The sequence below is a fragment of the Tyto alba genome, unplaced genomic scaffold (genome assembly GCF_018691265.1).
Source record: "Tyto alba isolate M040663 unplaced genomic scaffold, T.alba_DEE_v4.0 Super-Scaffold_46, whole genome shotgun sequence".
In the NCBI taxonomy this organism is placed as follows: Eukaryota; Metazoa; Chordata; class Aves; order Strigiformes; family Tytonidae; genus Tyto; species Tyto alba.
In genome coordinates, this window is record NW_024881322.1 from 11623229 (window position 1) to 11643510 (window position 20282).

Below are 20282 nucleotides of genomic sequence, written 5' to 3' on the forward strand. Positions count from 1 at the left end.
ATATCGATAAATAGATATTGCACATGGATCCTACAAAGTCAGTCAAAGTGATGCTTTTTTTTTTTCCCCACCCCAAGGACCAAGGAACTTGAAGTAGTTGGTTTTAACCATATTTTTTTTTTCCCTACCTTACTTAAAACATGAGAAGACCTTACTCATTACAACATCTATATCCAAGTCCCTCTAGAAACCATATCTAGGCACAAAAAAAAGAAGACTAAAAATACAACTGTTTGTATGTTTTTCAGAAAGTATTCAGAATTAATTCAGGATTGCAGGGAAGGATTTAGGTATAGACTAGGCAGAAATTTAATATTTTGCTTTGTTTTTTAGTAACATTACTTCAGAAAATTTATTAACAGATCTGTTATATTAGCTCTACTGAATTAAGAAGCCTATGTCAATGTAAAGATACAGACTCACTATGTCAAGCAGTAACAAACTGCCCCAAAAAAATCATTAAAATACATCTTTGTAAAATCTAGAGATACCTTTCCTTTTTGCATCAGCTAATAATTTGATTCATGTGATAAACATGCTCTATAATTTATGAACATGCTTCATTCTTAGTTATTTCAATTTTAGAACTCTTGAGTTTTTCAGGATTTAGTTTTCTCATATTTTTCAGAGGAAAAAAAAAAAAAAGTTACCCACCTGTAATCTCCCAATTTCTTCACCAAATTTCTTCTGCTGTTTTGCCAGGATAGATTGATGATATTCTGCATTGGCCTGCATAATGCAGTGCTTTGCAGCCAGAACTGGAAACACCTCCTGGAAATAAAAATACTGACCAGGGGAAAGTCCAACCACATTAACCATCACAGACAACATGGGATGCAGGAAGAAAAAGGAAGAAGAAAAGGAAATTAGAATCACCCAATTAATGGTTTAGATAGGTTAAACATTAGAGGTAAATGTCAGAGACTGCGTGACTTGGCATGGATTGAATTCAGTCTTTCTTTTTTCAGTCTGTTGTTGCAAAACTTTCAGTGTCCATTATTCTAGAAGAACCATTTAAATTCAAGCCATGAAGTCACAACATTTACTTCACAGATTAGAAATGCATGCATATATTAGAAAGGATAGTTGCAAGAACACACCCAAATGCCCCCAAGACAAAGCCAAGACAAAGAGTTCTTAAAACAAGCAAAAGATGGGGAACACAGGCCCTTTTTTTTTTTTTTTTTTTATTTAACTGAGCAATCACACTTAAAACAGCAGCAGGCCTATCAAGAAAGAAACTCTAAAATTCTGAAAGCAAAGAACAAATAAAGAGGACCAATAACTATTGACATTGAAAGCAATTTAGAAGATTTAAAAGTCATGTTTTAGACTTTTTATATAAATGCACTTATCTTTGCAGGAGTACCAACCAAGACACGAAGAAAGCACTATGCTGCAGCCCACAGTATAAGCATGGTCTCTGATCAAGGATTTAGCCTTACTGTTTTATTTCTTAAATCAAGGAGCACTGGAAAACCAGAGTTATGTTTTAAAGACCTCAGTATAGAAAGACCTGCTTCTTTACATTTGTGCAAACTTGCTGCCCCCACAAAGATTCAAAGGAAAAAAAAAAAAAAAACACGTAAATTTCAAAGAAAAAGCTGTCTGAGAGGCCTTGCAACTGGAGTTCAATGAATCAAGTCAACCTCTGTTTCACACTCCTATACATGTAACTGTTCTCAGAGCTAGTGTTAACTTGTGAAACCAGCAAACCTTATCATGTTCTTTCAGATAATAAATTGACAGATTACTGTGCAACTGGAACAGGGAGCAGATCTATGGTTGAGAAAGGTCCACAACAACAAAAGAGAAAGCAATGGCTTTATTATATCTCATTGCCTCTCAGAAATCAATCATGAGCATAATAGCTAATTGAGAAATAGGCCCAATCTCTAAAATGCCACAAAACATGTGACAGGAAATACGTGCATACATAAAAAAAAAAAAAAAAAAACTCTATCAAGCTGCAGTCAAGAAAGACATCAATTTAACTTTAGAAAACATCTTTTTCTGAAAAATATATATAAAAAGTCACTGACTGGCCTAAAAAGGCATTTGTGCAATTCATTGCTTAAGAATAAAAACGCCTGCTTTTCCTTTAGCCCTTACCCATACAGTTCCTATCATTATCAAAATTCTATTCTGCATTAGAAATTAGAGGGGGGGTTAAAAAAACAATTACTTTTTTTTTTTTTCCCCCTCCAGAGAGAATAGAAGTGCCTTTAGCAAATACTTTGGCAATTACTTGACTAAGATTGCATATTAAGTTATAGGACCAGACATCAGCCACTTCCATTTATCACTGGTAAGAATATTTTTAACAAGTATCTAATGTATTTTTTAGTAGATCTAGAATATTTCACATTTTATTTGTAACAAGAAAGACTACTTCAAGCTGGAGTAGTTATTTTAGAGTTTTGAAACTATTAATGAATGAAAAATAAATGCATATTAATAATAAGTGTGATTCCCAGGGACATTCACAAAAAAAAGGACTATGGAAGACTATCTCCTACTTAGCTAGATATGAATTTAAAGTCCAACAATATTGAAAGTAAGTGAATCTTATCCAACTTTGACATTTATAACACTGAACAAAAGGTTTTCCACTGTTTTATGATTTTAACATAATGGATACATTTGATACACTGAAAACACGCTCATTTTCAAAGGACTTGTTATATGATATAAATTCCAAGAGCATGAAAAAAGATCCTTCTGCATCTTCCAAACCCAACAGCACCCTAGTGAACAGTCATAACTAAACTGAGATAATTTACAAGTATCAAGCTTGTTTTGGGGCGGAGGAAGAGAAGGTGGAAGGCAGAAGGACAGAAGAGACACACTGACTTCCAGTCATGGTTTTCATTAACAGGTAAGTGAACAGTACCACCATGTTCATGCTGTCAACATAAGAGCAAATTTTACATGAAAACGTTGAGACTAGAAGCCAATTAAGCCCCATTAGAAAGTGTTAGTTTGAAAAACAGATTTAGTAAAGCATTAAGAATGCATCCCTACATGCTATCATAATTCAAGTTTACTTATTAAATGTGTTGCAACTAAACACACTTCACCTAATAAGATTTTACTTATTTTAAAAAAACCTAGTATCTTTTGCCTGCTAGTTTCTTCATTTTTTCAGATTACAGGTTCATTTCTCTTAAATGTAGCAGTATGTCAGCTTTTCTTGAGGATACATTTTAAGTGTGGTTCATCAAGTACATTGTAACAATAACAGTTATTCACAATAACAGCAGATGGCAGATTATTTCCGGGAGAGTTACTAACCTTGGGCAAAGTATCTTTATATTGACACTGTTTGTAAGCATCACCATAGTAATCTGCGGCTTGATTAGCTAGTTTAGCTATGATACCGTCTTTCATTTTATCTGGGGGAAGGGGAGAAAAAACAAAGAACAATTATCATTATCATCAGTTTTTACAAGTGAACAGATAAATTATTTCACCTTCAAACAGCAACAACTGCATTCTAAGGGTATAGCTATACATTATATCTCAAAGGTGGGACCCCATTCCTCTCTCTTTACACCCAGCAGCAGTTTACAGATTTTCTACTTCAATCATGATGTTGAAGGTTCAGTCAGTTGTACAATAAATCTGTTGGCAGCTGCTGGCATTTATGCAGGATTAAGAGTGATGCTTTACCTCTGACCAATGGCAAGCTGCCAATAAAAGTTGCCGTCCCGCTCTGGCAGCTTCTTCCCAGCCCTCCCCTTGTGCCAGCACAAGCATTTGTGCAGCTGTAGTCAAACAATTTAGCTGATATCCAGTTAGTTTTCAGCAAGATCTGTTCTCTAACACAACCCCATGTCAACACTCTCAAAAAATTTGCAGCAGTGCAACAGAAGAAGGGACTGGTCCTTTCCATGGCAGTGCACACTGCTGTTAGCTCGCAGCGAGTATAGAAAGGCCACTCCTAGACATAAATAACTGCAGTTCCCCCAAGTGGTATCCACTACTTCCCATTAGTCGCACGTGCCTAGCAGCAGCAGTATTCCCTGCCTCACATCCTCACCCTGGTCGTGAAGCCAAAACTGCTTACCTAGGCACATGCTGCATCTATCTTTATCTCATTTTCTAATCACCTCTGGCCTGCACTAGCAATTCAGCCTTCCAAGAGAAGGCAGGCAACCAATGCAAACGCTGATTACCAGCCACCCTGAAGAGCTGCCCTTACAAACAAGTACCCTCTGATTCATGTGACTTCTATGTACTGTCAGACTGATAAGCATGAGTGGGGGGCATGGGGAGACGGGGAAGTCTACAGAGTATGCTTAATTGCCAAAATTAAATCAAAAGAATTCCCAAGAGGTCTGCTCATTCCATCATATTCACACATCTATCTACAACACTTCAGGCAGGAGCTATGATGTATTGTATTTACCTTCTACCAGGATTTAGATGACAAATGGAGGGAAAGGAGCTCATGAGATCTAGCAACTTACTGATTTGCTAAAATGTTTCTGTCCAGTGCACTAAATATTTAATAAAACCAAAACAAATAAAATCTAAACAGACTATCCTTCTAGCCCCACCTAGTGTACGGTAGTTGCAGCTTCCTTCTTAAAGCTTGAGAAAAGAAAAAAATACTGACATATTAGCTACATTTCCATTAACAAAGGAGGAGGATCTTTTGTCCATGTAGACAGCTCAGAATAGATCTTTCACCATCAGAAGCTTTAGTTTTTACTCACAAAACTTTAAAATATTGCAGCTACAATGCAAGCCTTGAGATGAAATAGCGAACACGGGCAGAGTTAGAGACCTTAAAGAAAACATTAAGAACGGCTCAAAAATCAAAGCACTGATCTGCAGTTATGCAGCGGAGTTAAGATTTGCCTGACCAATTTGCTTTTTGCCAAACACTTCCACTTTCAACTTGTGAATAAACTCAGTTCCATCAGAAATAACATTATCAGCAGGTAAGCTGCTAAAAAAAGCTCACGAGAACGAAATCAAAGAATTCTAAGTAAGGTAAGTAGTCAATCCAACCAGAAGCTGAATTTGAGTTTTTAAATCAAACTTTGAAGCATTTCCACTTGAACATAGGTTTCTGAAGTTAATCATCATGTCAAACATGACTCTTCACAAAATGTCTTTCCTGTCAGGGAAGGGAACCTCTCCATATCGGGCAAAAGCTACAGCCTCCATTTCAGATTATTATTAACCTCACTTTCCTTCTAACACTGGCAGACTTATGGTCTTGGGAGCAGCCACAAAAATCTGCAGTTCACTGGGTTCATGTGTTTTGGATCAGCCTTGATTTTCTTTTTCACGCTTTGAATAAGTAATCAAGGTGACAGAGAAATCTATTTCCCATGCAAAATGAGGTAAGCGTCTGCTCCTGCTTTGAAGAAAAGTTTCAGGCATTTGTTACACAACTTTATTTCAAAGCAATGTCCAAATAGCCAGACTAAAATACTGCTACCAGCACAATAAAAAACATAACTTATCAGTTGGCTGAAGAACAGTAGCTTCCTAGTAAGATTGCCCTAAAGACAGTAAGGCTATGAGAATTTTCAGGGATCTTCCCTGCAAAGAGAAGCAATATACCAGTTAGGATAAGCCCTGCCTTCCTCCATTCCAAAGAACATGGGGAGAGAGAGGAAGTGATGGGCAACCACACGTGACCTCTGTGTCATTAGTTCTACTTTTAGGTATTTGTAATTTCTAGATGCACAACTTCTTGTAAATACAGAGAAGAAAGCAGAATAGCAAAGAGTAACAGATCTTGTACTGAAGATAGAACTATTCCACAGCCAAGTTCTCTGAAGCATGTGTTCTTTAATAGTTGTATTAAAATATGCAGCCTCCAAATCAGTATTTCACAATCAGGTTTTAACAGTTAGGGACATAATACTTTGTTCTACCTGCAGAATTTCACTTACCAAGACAAACGGGGCATTCTCAAAGTTATACTGGGTCAGACAGCTCCTCTCTTAAAAATAAGAGCAATCAAACAGAATTCGTCTCCCCTAAACTCTTAGGAAATTTCCTAAGTCATATATTTCTTTCTAAATTCTTATGAAATCATTCCCCATACAGAGGAGGAAGGGACTAGTGGTAAAACCCCTATGCACCATTTCTAGTTCTTTTAGAGAATGTCTTTTGTTCTCACAAAAGAAAAAGAAAAAATACAGACCAGCAAAATCCTTTGTGAAGATGAAGACTTACAGTTTTGGATGTAAAAAAAAAAAGGAAAGGCAACTAGGACAACTGTACTGTCAGGTGAACCTTAGATACACTCTTACATGGCAGCTGTAGCTTGTGTTTAACGACCTGCAGACAGGGCAGGGGGGGAGGGTGGGGTGGAATCAATAAAGGCAAAAACTAAAACTTCTGAAAGGCCCTTTACAAACTTAACTTAAAACACTCTTAAGTTTTTGTGGAAGTTGGAATGAACACATAAATACAGAAGCTGAAAATTAAGATATACCTCTTGTAGCTTTCAAAAAAAAGACTTCCTGGGCTTGAGCCAGCATAATAAGACTGAGAGTTCCTACTGTGTCTGGAGAGATGTCCACTGTCGGTTCTCGATTCAAGGCTGACAAAACCGTGTCTTTAATGTGTTGGAAAGCACCACTCGCAAACTAAGTAAAACAAAATAATACACTATCATTCATGTTTCTAGACAGATATTTTTCTCTTACAAATATAATACATGCAACAATTTAAAAAAAAAAAAAAAAAAGATCTTTTTTGGTATATGGTCTCCCATTTATTGTTTAGCCACTAATTCCTTGTGACTTCTTGTTCCTGAAGCCACTTACACCAAGACATTTATCAAGACATAGTATAAGTAAAGGTATATTGGCTACACCTAACAGCATTAAGAACATAGAAAATTTAATGCATTCCACAAAAAAGAAAGATTATTACTGTACAAGTTGTTAAAAATAAAATTTATCCTAGCTAAAATGATTAAATCTTAAGCTGAAGGTTATTAGTTATCAACACACTTGCAGGAAGGGCTATAGGGAATGTATGGAATTCAATCCTTCAAAGCTGGTAAATAAGTATGAGCCAGGACCAGGTACTTACCCAACCCACCTTTGCAGTTATGAGGGGGAAAACAGCATATATATATATATTTATGTGTACATGTAGCTCTAAAATTAAGAGATACTATTTGGCATTCTAAGATTAATAACTCTGAACTCCCAAGCATGAGCAGGGACCCTCTGTACCTGATAGTGTTTAGCTGCAGCTTTTAGTCCTTCATCATTATCTAGATTCTGTTCTGCTGCAATCTGGCTTGCCAATGCTCCACAGTTGAACAAAACACAGGTCTTCTCATACCCCAAACTTGCCAGGGCTGCAATCAAGACAGACAGTTACCCACACTGTTAAGAAAATAAACTTCAGTACTCTAGCATCCTACAGATAGATGTAGCCAACACTACTAATATCTGTACTTAAAGATATCAACAGTTTCAAGCAAAAAAACAAAACAAAAAAAAACAAACAAAAAAAAAAACACAACAAAACCAACCAACCAAATCAACCATAGTAAACTTTTAAAGTCAGTGTCATCTTCATTCTGAAGGGTTTACATAGTCTGTTTTAATATTTCCACATAATGTTTCCACAGGAGGAACTACAGAGTCACATAAAGCATGAAAGTGGTAGTATGAAAATCTACACAATACACAAAATAATTTGGAAGTCTTAACTGGAGTGCAGCTTTTTGGCTCCTGGAAATACAAAAATACACATTAATGAAGGATAATCTGAAATAGGAACTTCCACACACTAAACACTTTGCAATAACTGCCCAATTACATACTCTTACTCTATCTTAAATGCAAGATGAACTAGCCTTCCCTCACTGCAACCAAAGACTTTCACACAGTCTAACTTACTACCTACTGAAATGCAGGGAATTCTTCACCTCTCAAAGCTCTCGTTTCAGACTGAAAATGCTGACAAACAGTGTGGTTATACCTGTACTGAAACAGCTAAGGATTTATTAATTAAAACTTGTGCTCACTAGACAGTAGTCTGTCCAGACTCAACTCCTGTAGTACTTCATAGTCCCAGAGGATGGAGCCCACACTTCTAGAAACAGTAATACCTGAACAGGAACCATTTTGAATCTATTAATTGCTTTCAAAAGGTTATTGGCCATATGCAAGCACTGGAAAATCTAAAGACTGCAGATACTAGTTTCCTACCGCTGTTAATAACTGTCTAGACACTCCTCTTGGAGAACACAGAAAAGTCAGCTACTGAATTCTCAATTCCACAAAATCAGGTACAACTTCTAATTTACTCTTAAAATATGAAGGTATCAAAGAGGCACATTCGTTTCATTTCACTAACATCCAGCCTCCTTATACAGCCACATATTTATCTAAGGCGTCTCTGAAGTTTCTACGTTAGCGCTCCCTGACCTGCACTAAATTTTCAGACAAGCAGCCATAAATCTGACATGCCATTTTGTTTCCCTGAAAGAAAAGTGAGTTACACAGTCACTGTATTTCATCACAATAAGAGTCATTTATCCAAGACATGCATCATCACTTCTGCAGTTTATTTTGAAGATTTTTTTCTAACAAGAAGATCTTGTACAACTTACACATCATTCAAAAGACTAAAACAGACACATGAAAATAAATAAAATATGTCTTTAAAGCTTCTGAAGTGTAAAATTATTTTATATGCGGCATTACTTTGCACTCTGGACTGCATCTCAAGTGTGATTTACTACAGTGAGAACAGCTGTTTAGCAGTATAGCTTTTCCTCAGACTCATCTATTTATAGCTCTACCTATTAATTTAAGCCAACATACTTCACCTTACATGCCATGCTGTGAACTGGGTCACTTTTCAAGCAGCCACAGTATCTGTCAGCTACCCTTGTGACGCAGACTTGGGATTCAGGGGATGGGAAGGAAACAGTTTGTCACCACCACAAGAGCCAGAACTCTCAAGTGACACCCCTGCATCTTGGCTCCATGGAAGTCAAAAGTGTTTTACATTGAATCTCCATCTGGAGACAGGATCGCCTCCTCTGAAAAGTCAACAGAAGTTTTGCTCCCTCAGTAACTGAAAACTTTGCTTTACACTGTGAAACCTCACTGCTAATTCTGATCTGAAAGACATGCTATAGTTGATCTGGAGAGCAGCACCCAGATTATCTGCTATACAGCACTGTAAAGACTAGATGTCTCCTTTTGTTAATTTCTTTCCACTAAGATCTGCTTTAAAGTTTCAAACTAAAACTTATTCCATTGCTTGTTAACTGAGCATTACTCACATCTCAATTAAGCATTTCTTTGGTATTTGACATGGACTGTTGCATAAATCTTTGGCCATCTGCCTCAGATTATTTAGACTAGTATATAATTAACCTGCAGACAAGCAAGCTTTCTCAAGCTGTTGTAACATCACATTTATTCAAATTCTCAGGGTAATCATTACGTTATGATTACCAATTCTTTTTCTCACAATTATAAAATCCCTTGCAAATCACATACTATGTTTAATTCATAATTAAATATTCTGAGCTTTACTACGAAACAGGTTCAAACATCATGAAATGCTAGCCCCAAAGAAGATAGAATCAATCAAATTCCGAGGAAAAAACACAGCATCTCCAGGAAGGTCTCCTATTATCCAGAAGGACTACTTAGAACAGTTAAATAAAGCAAGAAAAGGTGAGCACCACCTGCTTACGGATAGGAATGCATTGTATTGTTACACATATAGTTCACAGAAGCACAGCTTTAGCAGGTGTGTTCAGAACATGGAAAACTGCAATGACTTTGAGTAGCTGCTAACAAGGAACTATATAAAGGACACAAAAACTTTAAAAAAATAAAGAGATAATAAGTATTCTACCTTTTTTTTTTGAGCTTTGTCTGGAGCTTCAAAATTGCAATGGTCATCTTGCAATGCTAGTCATGATGAACACTTACGTATAAATAGAAACACTAAAGAATGATGATACATGACTGAACTCCACTCAAAAGGATTTAGTCTTCGTTTCTCTATTGGCAAGTGTTCCAAATCCATTTAATGATCCTGAATTTGCAGTGCAGATTTGTCCATATAGGACTAAAACAAATCGTAGACTCAAACTACTTATGCTTGCAGGAACCAAATACAATTTATTTTTTTTCCTTATAAGCATTCAAATCTGTATCAAAATATGTTAAAAAGTGATAGGAGAATCGTTTCAGGGCATAGGCAGATCCTTTTCTTCTCTTGAACAAAATGTGATATCAGACCAGGTTACTGAAGCCAGCGACCATCACTCCCCTTCTTCTGGAGGGGACTCACTCACTACCAAGCACTTTTCACAAGCATCCTACTCATTTAGAACAATAAATGCTGGATTACCAAAAACCTACTATTAAAACTCCACATTAACTTGAATAATTATGATTTATATCAGTTGGGCTAACTCTCAAAGTGTCTGAGGAGCAAGCAGCACAACTATTATCAGAATGCACATCTAGTTGTGCCTCTAGAAAACTAATATTAATATCAATTTTTAAAGAAAATTGCATGGTGCCCATTTATTCATTACCAATGTTGAACTGATTAATCTGTTATCAATACAGCTGAATTCATTTGAAAGATACATTAAGCATAATAGAAGAACTATTAACAATGCAGCTATATAAAAAAGTTCACAAATTTTAACATCATCAATACATGCATTTTTGGTACATTCACATACCCAATTTGGCAGATCCTCCAAAAAGTGATCCTTTATCAAAAGCATCTTTCCATGTAAATGTTACGCAGACCTGAAAGTTGTGAGAAAGAAAGACCTTTATCTCTTTAATTAAAGACGAAGTCTTCAGAAAATCCCTAATTCACATATTTATCCTTTTATACTCTAATTGCATAAAACATTTAATTCACTTGTAACATTATAAATATTCTGGAAGTTTCAGGAAATCAAGAGTTACCTGAAAAAAAAAATTATTCTACTTTTTTTTTTTCTTCCTGTTAGCTTGCTCAAAACATTTCAAAGCAGACAAGACAGAAATTCTCAGAATAATCTTGCAGCTCTGCTCATATTCTGCATGACAGATAAATTTACCTCCAAACCAAGATATTCCTCTCTCAAGAGGTCTGATGGCTTGGTATAGTCACAGTTAAAGAAAACGACCCAAACAGGCTGTTTCCACTGTACCAAATTACTACCATATTTGGAACTGTTTTGTAATACCAACATTCACTCATTTTTACAAGTGAATTCAAGAGCAGCACTGTTGGGAAATGCACTCAGGACAAACAATGCAGGTAAAACCAGTGTGTTTTATATCACACTTCTAGCACATATTTCATAGACAATGCAAATACTTCACAGAATCTGCTCTGAAGTTCCACAATTTGATTCCTTATTCAGCTGATCAAGCTAGTTGTAGGCAACCAGTATCAAACCAAAAAATATAGCAAAATTCCTCATTTTAAAGTGGCTGGGGAGAATAACTTCAGAAAAAAGCTCAATATTGTTTGATAATGTATTTTCCTCTAGCAACAATGCTAATGCAGGAAGTTCTGGTCCCCACTGCTGCTTGCACTGACTACTACTTCCCTTTGATGGAACAGTTTACATATCTGCAGAACTTGCTCTTAAAGTTTTTCAGTCTTCCATGTCTCAGGGTTTGCAGATCACATTTGCACACTAAAAACCAAAGCGTAATTCTTGGATACAAGTGAATGCAACTACATGCAGAACACAAATCAGTTTGAACTGCATTAAAATTATTCCCTTACTTGTAACCTGTAAGTCTGAAATAAACATTTTCTTTTAATCATATCATTATCATTTAAATATGATTTGATCAGGAAAGAAATATAAATTCAGTCCTATTAATAAACACATCCAAAGGAAGCCTAAATCTTTTTTCCACCAAAATACAGGGGCCTCAAGATCTATTCCAGTCTCTACCTGAGGAAGACTCCGACAGGAGTTAAGCTGAATTTCCCCTTAGAGACAGGATTCTAAAGAAATGGGATTGAAAAAAAAAAAACTTAATGAACACTATATCTATATAAAAATTATGTCATTTGTAGACTCAGAGGCAGGAATAAAGTGGTAAGCTCTTAAGTGGCTTATTCTGTTAGCTGAATGAAACATCAGTTCTACTTCAAAAAACAAAGATCATAATCCATCCATTACTAAAGGTTTTCCCATCAAAATTATTTTTTAAAAAGCGTTTAGAACATAGCACGAAATAGACTTCTTGGAAAAAGGAGAGTTGAAAGATGAATCGGTGCAGGACAACTCTTTCTGACCTAGACCACAGTGATCACTAGGCCAAAGTCAAAACATTTCTGAATCTGTACAGCGAAGGCACCTACGGCCAGTAGACGTGAAGTTCCAGTATAGCCTCTATGTGAGCACTGACTAGAAAAAACAACAGAGACCATGAAAATAAGGCTCAAATCGATTAAATGCTGTGCCTGAGAGAAGTACTGCCTGAGAGAGGTACAGGCTTCAAAGTCATACATCATAGGTGCCATGATTCAGTTTAATGGTTTGATAAGTTGCCTTACCTGATTTTCAGAGAATGGAAACTTTGGTTCAATTGAACACAGCTGATCATAGTATCTACAAAAGGAAAAAAAAAAAAAAAAAAAGAAACAGCTATTGGATAAATCAAGTTAAGAGTTTTGTATGCTGGCATGTAAGGAAAAGGGCACAAAAATTTCCCCACACAAGTTGTGAAGCTCATTCCTAACTACAGGGGATTTGCAGGGCAGACAGAAATTTTGCCTGAAGGGATTTTTTCAGCAGAAGAATAAATTCAATAGGAGGTAGTCTTCCACAGATGGTGTGGAAACCCTGTCTCAGTCAGAAGTAGAAGAGTATCACAGATGAAGCTGACCCATTCCACTTTCTGATGTAGGGTGGATTAGAAAGGAATGTCATGCAGAAGAGTCCCTGTGTACATACAGGAAGACAAAAAGTACATTAGACATTAAGTCATGCTGCAAAAGTAAAATTAAGTACAGCATTTCACACAGTATTAACAAGCTATGCTGCACTCTCTTGAATCTGAACATTATATCCCACTCCCCTACAATTTCTGACTCATCTGTTTAAACGTTTATGTCTTTGAAGTAGATACCATTTGCCTTGCCCAGCATCAACTGAAGAGCCTAATCCTTGATAAAATTCTTCAGTTGTAAACTTAGTTTCCATTAGAGCATATTGTAGCAGTCACAGAGAATTAAAACCAAAAGTTTCTGTGCCAATATTTTGTCTACTCAGTGGAAGATGTTTAGGAAAGAAAGCCAGAAAGATAATATAGCAATTGTAGCACAGGCCCTCACACAATCTACCCAAGCAACAGTTAGCAATTCAAAGTTCACCTGAGTTGTACCCTACACCTGCACCACTTGTTGAACATGACAGGCTGGATGCAGAACAGAAAACCTTTCAACTGCCAACTGCTGAGAACACACAACATGTGAAGCCTGTTTCCTATACTTTCCCTATAGTACTTGCCATATGGACATACATCCAGCATTATATTGGTCAAATTCCTTTTTAAATAATTTATACTCCCAATATACAAGACACCTTGTAGTAATGAGTTTCACAGCCTGTGAAACAGGGTTAACATTGTCCCTGTTTCCTTACATTACATTATTAAATATTAATCACCATTGATCTAGACATGAAGCAGATGTGCAAGACCTATGTTTTGCAGGCAATAAATGTCTGTTTAAAAATTCAAGAAGCATTTTTAGAAGTCATATACAATAAAAACAGTGTTAGAATATTCTTCAGTGACTTGTATCTACCAATGTATATAAAACTACAGGTTTCTGACTTCAGTTGAGCCACTGCAATTTAAGACATAATGTACTAAGCCATGTCAAAAGCTACAATAATCCAACAGTAACCTAGCAGGACTTCCATTAATAATTGAGTTGAAAGCAATTGCTCCTAAGGTGAAAAAAACTAAAGTCTGCAGATATTTACTGTGATTTACCAAGTATGTGAAAGGTAAAGTTTAAAAAATAAAACAACAAAATCCTAGCACTGATGTATTTAAATGTACTTTATTCACTGAACATTTAAGTAGATTTAAATGTACTTCCTTCATTGTCTTCATCTGGTCTCAACAGTATCATTTTCACTTAGTATCACAAAGAAAATGAGGCTTCCCATGCTGTCTCCTCCTGCCTCAACTTAATTTGTTAACCAAAAGCCACCAATAAAGTTGAGCTGTGTTCCCACGTTCCACGATTACCCCGTTCTCGTCTGCCACGAGGGTAGAGACAAGAAGCAAAGCCTGTTAAATGGCCTTGTGAAGTTGGGTGCGCCTAAGCATCTGCAAACAGCCAACAGAATACTCTCTGTATGTCAAGAAAACCATAAAGAAAAAGAAAATACAACCAAGGAGGTGTCCTTCCTCCTAAATATGCACACTGCTGTATTTAACATCACTGAATACCAACAACACAGGGCTTTTTATTTGGTCGGTTTTAAACAAGTTCAGAACCTACATTACTATTTTCTTTACTATTTTAACCATGTGATGTCATTTCTTTTTATTACAGAACTTGAAATTCTACTTAAGATTTAAGAGCTCATTAAAGCTCTCCAGACAAAAAAAAAAAAAAAAAAAAGTGAAATCATTTAGTTTTGTTTAGAGTAGCTAAACATATATAATGGCATGCATAAACAACATATATAAAAAATGGTGAATGAAGACATTAACCACAGAAGAGTGTAAAACTAGCAGTAAAAAGCAGGAAAGCAAATACCGGAGGAAAGGCTCCATCTGATGCACAAGTAGTTACACGTTGACAGTTAAGGGTAAAGATAAAGGTGTTATTTAAAACAAAACTTACATTAATCTTGCTATCAAGACACAAAGAACAGAAGTTGCCATGCAACACAGATGAGCTTCGTGTGTTTGGCTGTGCCAACACAGCGATGAACTACAGAAAACCACACAAACATAGCAACTGCCCGTGTTCCAACTGCTGCAAGGGAAGGGAGGGCAGATGCCAGCAACACAGGTCTAGTGCTCCGAAGTACAGAAATCTTTCACTGAAACAGGTATTACACACTCCCAAATGCTAGTAAAAATGGGTTACAGCAGTCAAATGAGTTGGAAGTCAAGGTTTAAATTAGAATGTCATTAAAATATATGTGTTACATTAAGAACCTCAAATCCTGTTCCTCCTTCAAAGAATGATAAAGGAAAATCTCCTTCAAAAGAACGTAAGATACCAAGATCTGCCTTCACTCTTCTAGTTAAGAACTGGAGTCCTGACCTCACATCCAGAAACCAGAACTGCAACTTTCAGCCCTCGGAGAATTTGACCATTCAAAATAAAACCATGCATCCCCACCACCACTTGCATTTTTTCCTTTTTATTTTTTTAAAGAACTGCAAGAGTTGTTAGAAAAATTAAACTAATTAAACTTGCACCACCATCCCATCCCTCCAGAAAAAAAAAGGAAATTAAGTCCAGGCTATCTTTAATATTAAGAGAAGAAGCAGGGAACTCCTTGAAGCTATAATTGTACTCAGAAGAAAAAAAAATTAAAAACAACCCCCCCACACACACACACTGCTAAATCAAATCTGCTATGACAGAATTTAAGGGGAAACATCTGTACCAAACTTACCTACACCATCTTCAGAGCACTCCGATTCTCACAAAAAGAAAGGTTGGAAGAGGGCTCAGGTCTTTCCCACTTACATTGTGCCCCTTTTCACTGGGTACCTCAAATACTTCTCCAAGAGAAGCATTTGCATTCATCAGTTGAACAACAGCGCACCACGCACTTCCAAAGCTTTATTGGTCAGTGTTTGCCTAGGAAATGGGGCTGCAACTGAGTTCATTTCTTCCATGAAAGAAAAAAATCTGCAGTAACTACTTAGCAAAGCAAGGCTTCTAAAGATTGCAAAACCGTGGCCAAATTCTAGTTTAATTAGCAGAAGATTAAGACCCCATTTCTTAACAGTTAAATGGCCTACAGTGCTCTACTGGGTATTATGGTTTTATAAAAAGCCACAATGAAGTAAATGTATGCAAGGGGCGTCCACACTGCAATTAGCTCTTCCAACATTACTTCAATAACAAACCAGGTTTAAACTCCAACTTTAACAAAAATCTTGCTAAAGTTGTTACTTAAACAGAAGACTGAGTACAACTCTTAAATAGCAACTGAAAAATACTGGAAGTAGGAGAGGGAATGGAATTTTCAGAGGAAACACAAGGCACTCAGACGCTTGTGCTCCTTCAGTCATAAACTCAGCTGGATGCTTCAAACATCTGAGCATGCAGACAGCCTGATTTTTTTTAAATTAACTGCACCTCACAGAATATTAACAGAATATACGTCAGAATATTCTTAAAGAATAAGAACAAACTTGGTTTCCAGCAAGTGTAATGAATATTAATGGTCAGACAGGTAGAAACCACTCTAAGTTGTTAGAGATAAGGGAAAAATAAACATCTCGTTTCTTGTTTTCTCTAAATTACAGTTAATTCAGACCTTCATCTTATCTCTCTTCCACTGTAAAAGGGAATTAATATTCTCAAATGATATATTTTAAAATGCATGTGTTATGAGAGGAGCTTCTGTGTGACAAGGATATCACTTGCTGTTCACACATAAAGTAGCACTGGTGCAGAGCACGTTCAACACCTCACAACTACTGTAACAGCACTGGGGCCAGCTGATGTCATCTGCTAACCACTGATCAACAGCAGGGAGAACAGATCCCTGCATATGGAATCAACTCAGAAGGAAAACTGGTAATTATGCAATTGCAAGTGGTTTCCCTTCACTATTCAAAGAGAAAACCTGAGGTGAAGTTGCATACTATGGCTAGGATTAATTTAGTGACCTCCTGGCACTAAAAGAGGGAGGTCCTGCTCAGCCTCTCAGCTTTCAGCAACACTACTTCTATCCTCTGCTGAGCCAGCTCTGATGTTCCTCTGACCTTCCACTGAACTCATTCAAGTCGCTCACCTGTCAGAAAGACGTATGTACCTTTTGCTCTCCAAAAATGGTCAAAGAGAAGGACCAGCACTGAAAAAAAAAAAAGAGCTTTCTCCTCTTCGCAATGTAGGGCTGTGAGGACAGGGTGAGGTCATATGATGTGGCTGGGCCAAACAGGGATTTCAGATCAAAACTAATCATAAACCTGGCTGGCACCATCAGAAAAGGAACCTCGATTCTAGAGTTCAAGGGAAGGTAACAGTATGCCTGTCAATGTAGCTAGCAGAGGCCCTCTTTCAGTACATAGATGCTCGTTATTTCCCTGACCTTCAAAAGACATGCACAGTAGTACCTTGAAAAGCATACACAGTAATAAACAGGACTAGAACAGAAAACGACCAAGATACTGTAAAGCATGGCCAGTACAGTCAGAGCTTTTATAGCCCAAACACCCAGTGAAGGGTTGATAAGCTCAAAAAATATCAGCAACTCCTTTTACAAATCTTGCTTTCTTTTTAATGTCACTTTTTTTCTGTTCCTCTGTTGTTTTTTTTTATTTTTATAAATAAAAAATTCTAGTGAACATCAAGTGTATTTCCGCTTGTTCATGATACCACAGAAACGTGTCATGTCTACAAGTATCACTTCTCCCTATACTAGAAAACCCCTCTGCCTTTTTTCCTTCTTTAAAAAAAACCCTCCACACTTGCTGCCACTATGTAAACCCTCATATTCTGGTACTGCAAATCTCTGATCCCAGTTTTCCAAGTACAAGTATGTACTTGGTATTAACCAAGCGAATGAATCACAGTGAACCCAGTGAGTAGATGAGCTACAAAAAAAGGGGCTCAATATATTTACAACATAAAGAAAGAGAACAGGATTACCACAGTAAGTCAATACCGCAGTCCATAAATGTTCTAGAGAGATAGGAAAGAGCAAGTGCTTTCCTGGATCATGGAGCAGTTAGTGCTAAAGCAGGCTTTATGCAGTATACCGGGCAAAAGGCACAGGTTAATCTTTTGCTCCTCTAACTTACGATAATTCCAGCACAACAGAAACACTGGTAAACTTTCTGATAGCATGTTAAGTAGAAAATACGGACGTGACTTTGCAAATGCATGAAACTGCTGAACATAAACAGAAAGGAAAGATGGCACGAAAAAAAAAAAAAAAACAAACAAAAAAACAAAACAAAACAACAAAACAAAACAAAAATACAAAACCAAAAGCAAGCTGTCAGCCGTAACAGCCAAATGTAACATTAGAACAAAGACACACCCGCTCTCTTCTGAGAGGCGAAACAGTCTGTCATTTCCACCGCGATCCAACGAAGATGCCCAGCACTCGGAAGGGGAAGTTGGGGGGGACGAGGCCTCCCCTCCACGCCCCCCCACCCCCCCCCGCCGTGGGGCACCCCCTGAGGCCCAACCCTCGGCCCGCGCGGTGAGGCGGGGAGGGACACCCCAAAATTACCGCAAGACAGGGAAGGGCGGGGAGGCGGGCTCGCAACCCACAGACCGCCGGAGCCGGCCCGGCAGCCTCCTCCCTCTTTCTTCCTCCCTCCTCCTCCTCCTCCTCCTCCCCGGGGGCGGCTGGCGGAGGGGAAGGGGGGTACCCCCCCAGGCGCGCCCCTACCTGAGGAGGGTTTCGAGCGCGCTGTCGTGCTTGTCGAGCGGGCGGCCGAGCGCGCTGCGCCGCAACTTGCTGAGCTCCTCGGCGGCGCGGCACTGCTCGGCCTGCGCCTCGCCGCCCGGGCAGCTCTGCTGAATGAACTTGCACAGCGGCTTGGCCAAGTCCACCTCCGAGGCCTTCTTCAGCTGCACCGAGATGAAGTTCGTCATGGCGGGTGTGGGGAGGGGGGGTAAGGCGGGGGGTTTAAGGAGGGGGGGGGGGCCACTCCCGCTCCTCTCCGCCCGCCGCCGCCTCAGCTCACGCCGCGGCCGCAGCTCCGCGCTTCCGGGGTCGGCGCGCGCGCCCCACGCAGCGCCGTCGCGCCGCGGTGGCCCCGCCCCCGCCCCGTCGCCTCAGCGCGCGCAGGCGCGGCCTGTGGCGCCCGAGGGGAGTGAGGGGAGGGCTCGAGTGGGGGGCGGTGGGACAGCGGCCTTTACGCGAAATAGGTGGCCGCGGGGCTCGCTCGTGGCTGTGGAGGTTTCGGTGGCCAGCAGCGTCAGCTGCGACGCGGCGGTGAAAAGCAGCGGGGAGTTGAGAGGCCGCGCTTGTAGCGCCTCGGAGGGGGGAGCAAAGGGTCCCCCCCAGACTGACACCCGCCCTCAGAATCGGCGTTTCCCGTAAGCTAAAACGCTGCTGCGCCGTAGCTGCTGTTGGAATGGCGCCGCTGGCAGCAACAGGCGCAGACGGGCGGGTGGCGGTGCTGGCGGAGCCGCCGGCCCAGCACGGCCCGAATATGCCGAGCAGGCACACGGCAAGGTGTGTATTCCGAAAAGGAATATTCAACCCATCTTATTTCCTCCTTTATTCTGCCACTAGTTCCAGACAGATAAGGCTGCGAGCCGGCTATTTTCACATTATATAAGCCCCGAGGCAATGATACCGTGAAAACGAGTGGTAAAAGTGCTTTTAATGTAGAAGGGTTGGTTCTCCTGCTGTAGCAGACCACCAGCTTTGCCGTGAAGGAAAGCCGAGGCTCCTCCCGTTCGGGAGGCGCGCTGCACGCCGTGGAGCTGCTCCCTCCTGCGTCCTCGGATGAGCGGCTGGAGGGGTGGTGTAAGAGGGAAAGGGGAGAGGCCGGGAGCTCGGCCGGAGCTGCTGCTGTGGCCGCCGGGAGGGGCAGCTCCGTCCCGGGGAACAGTCCGGCGGTGCTGCGGCCTCGTCCTCCTTCTGCAGGTTCCAGCAGGGCCCAAGCGGTTATCCGTCAGAGCCTTGCCGGGTGGCTCCTGTTACGAACCTTCGCAGTGTTCGCAAAAAGCAAATATACCTGTTAACCGTCCTTCGGTGCACGCCTGCCTCCCTGCGCTGAGGAAACACCCAGCTCAATTTCTCACAGCTCGTTCAAGGCAAAGTAGTAATTGATTTAATTTTATATTTAAAAGAAGAAAAAAAAAAAGGTATTTTTATCGTACAAACTATCTAATGTAATGCCCTGCCTTATTCATATCTGGGTATGTGAGTTACTTGCTTTTTCTCCCTAGGTTTTACTGCCCGCATACACTTGTAAGCCTTTGGTCTCTTAGCTTACATCAGCCTTGTGCTGCCTGCACTTTCCTGTCCCAGAGAAAACCTCCGCCCTCACAAGCTTAGATTCTGATCAGTTTTAAGTACGGTACAGTCAGCTGGGCAGTTGCCTCCCTTTGTT

The 20282-nt window shown here is 39.4% G+C and overlaps 1 protein-coding gene across 4 annotated transcripts in view; it reads right to left on the bottom strand.

Moving 5' to 3' along the window:
* The window catches only part of LOC104364360 (programmed cell death 6 interacting protein), a 32901-nt gene extending 13967 nt beyond the window's left edge, over nt 1-18934 (bottom strand). The window contains exons 1-7 of one of the 4 annotated variants that reach the window (XM_042806442.1): nt 18605-18934; nt 12547-12601; nt 10715-10784; nt 7215-7342; nt 6464-6617; nt 3295-3395; nt 655-786 (exon numbers count right to left, since the gene is read on the bottom strand). In XM_042806442.1, the coding sequence (XP_042662376.1) occupies nt 655-786; nt 3295-3395; nt 6464-6617; nt 7215-7342; nt 10715-10784; nt 12547-12601; nt 18605-18810 (846 nt within the window). In that variant the 5' untranslated portion in view covers nt 18811-18934. The remainder of the gene's footprint in view (nt 1-654; nt 787-3294; nt 3396-6463; nt 6618-7214; nt 7343-10714; nt 10785-12546; nt 12602-18604) is intronic. The other 3 variants (XM_042806443.1, XM_042806445.1, XM_042806444.1) reach the window with 3 other exon arrangements.
* Between the last annotated feature and the right edge of the window lie 1348 nt (nt 18935-20282).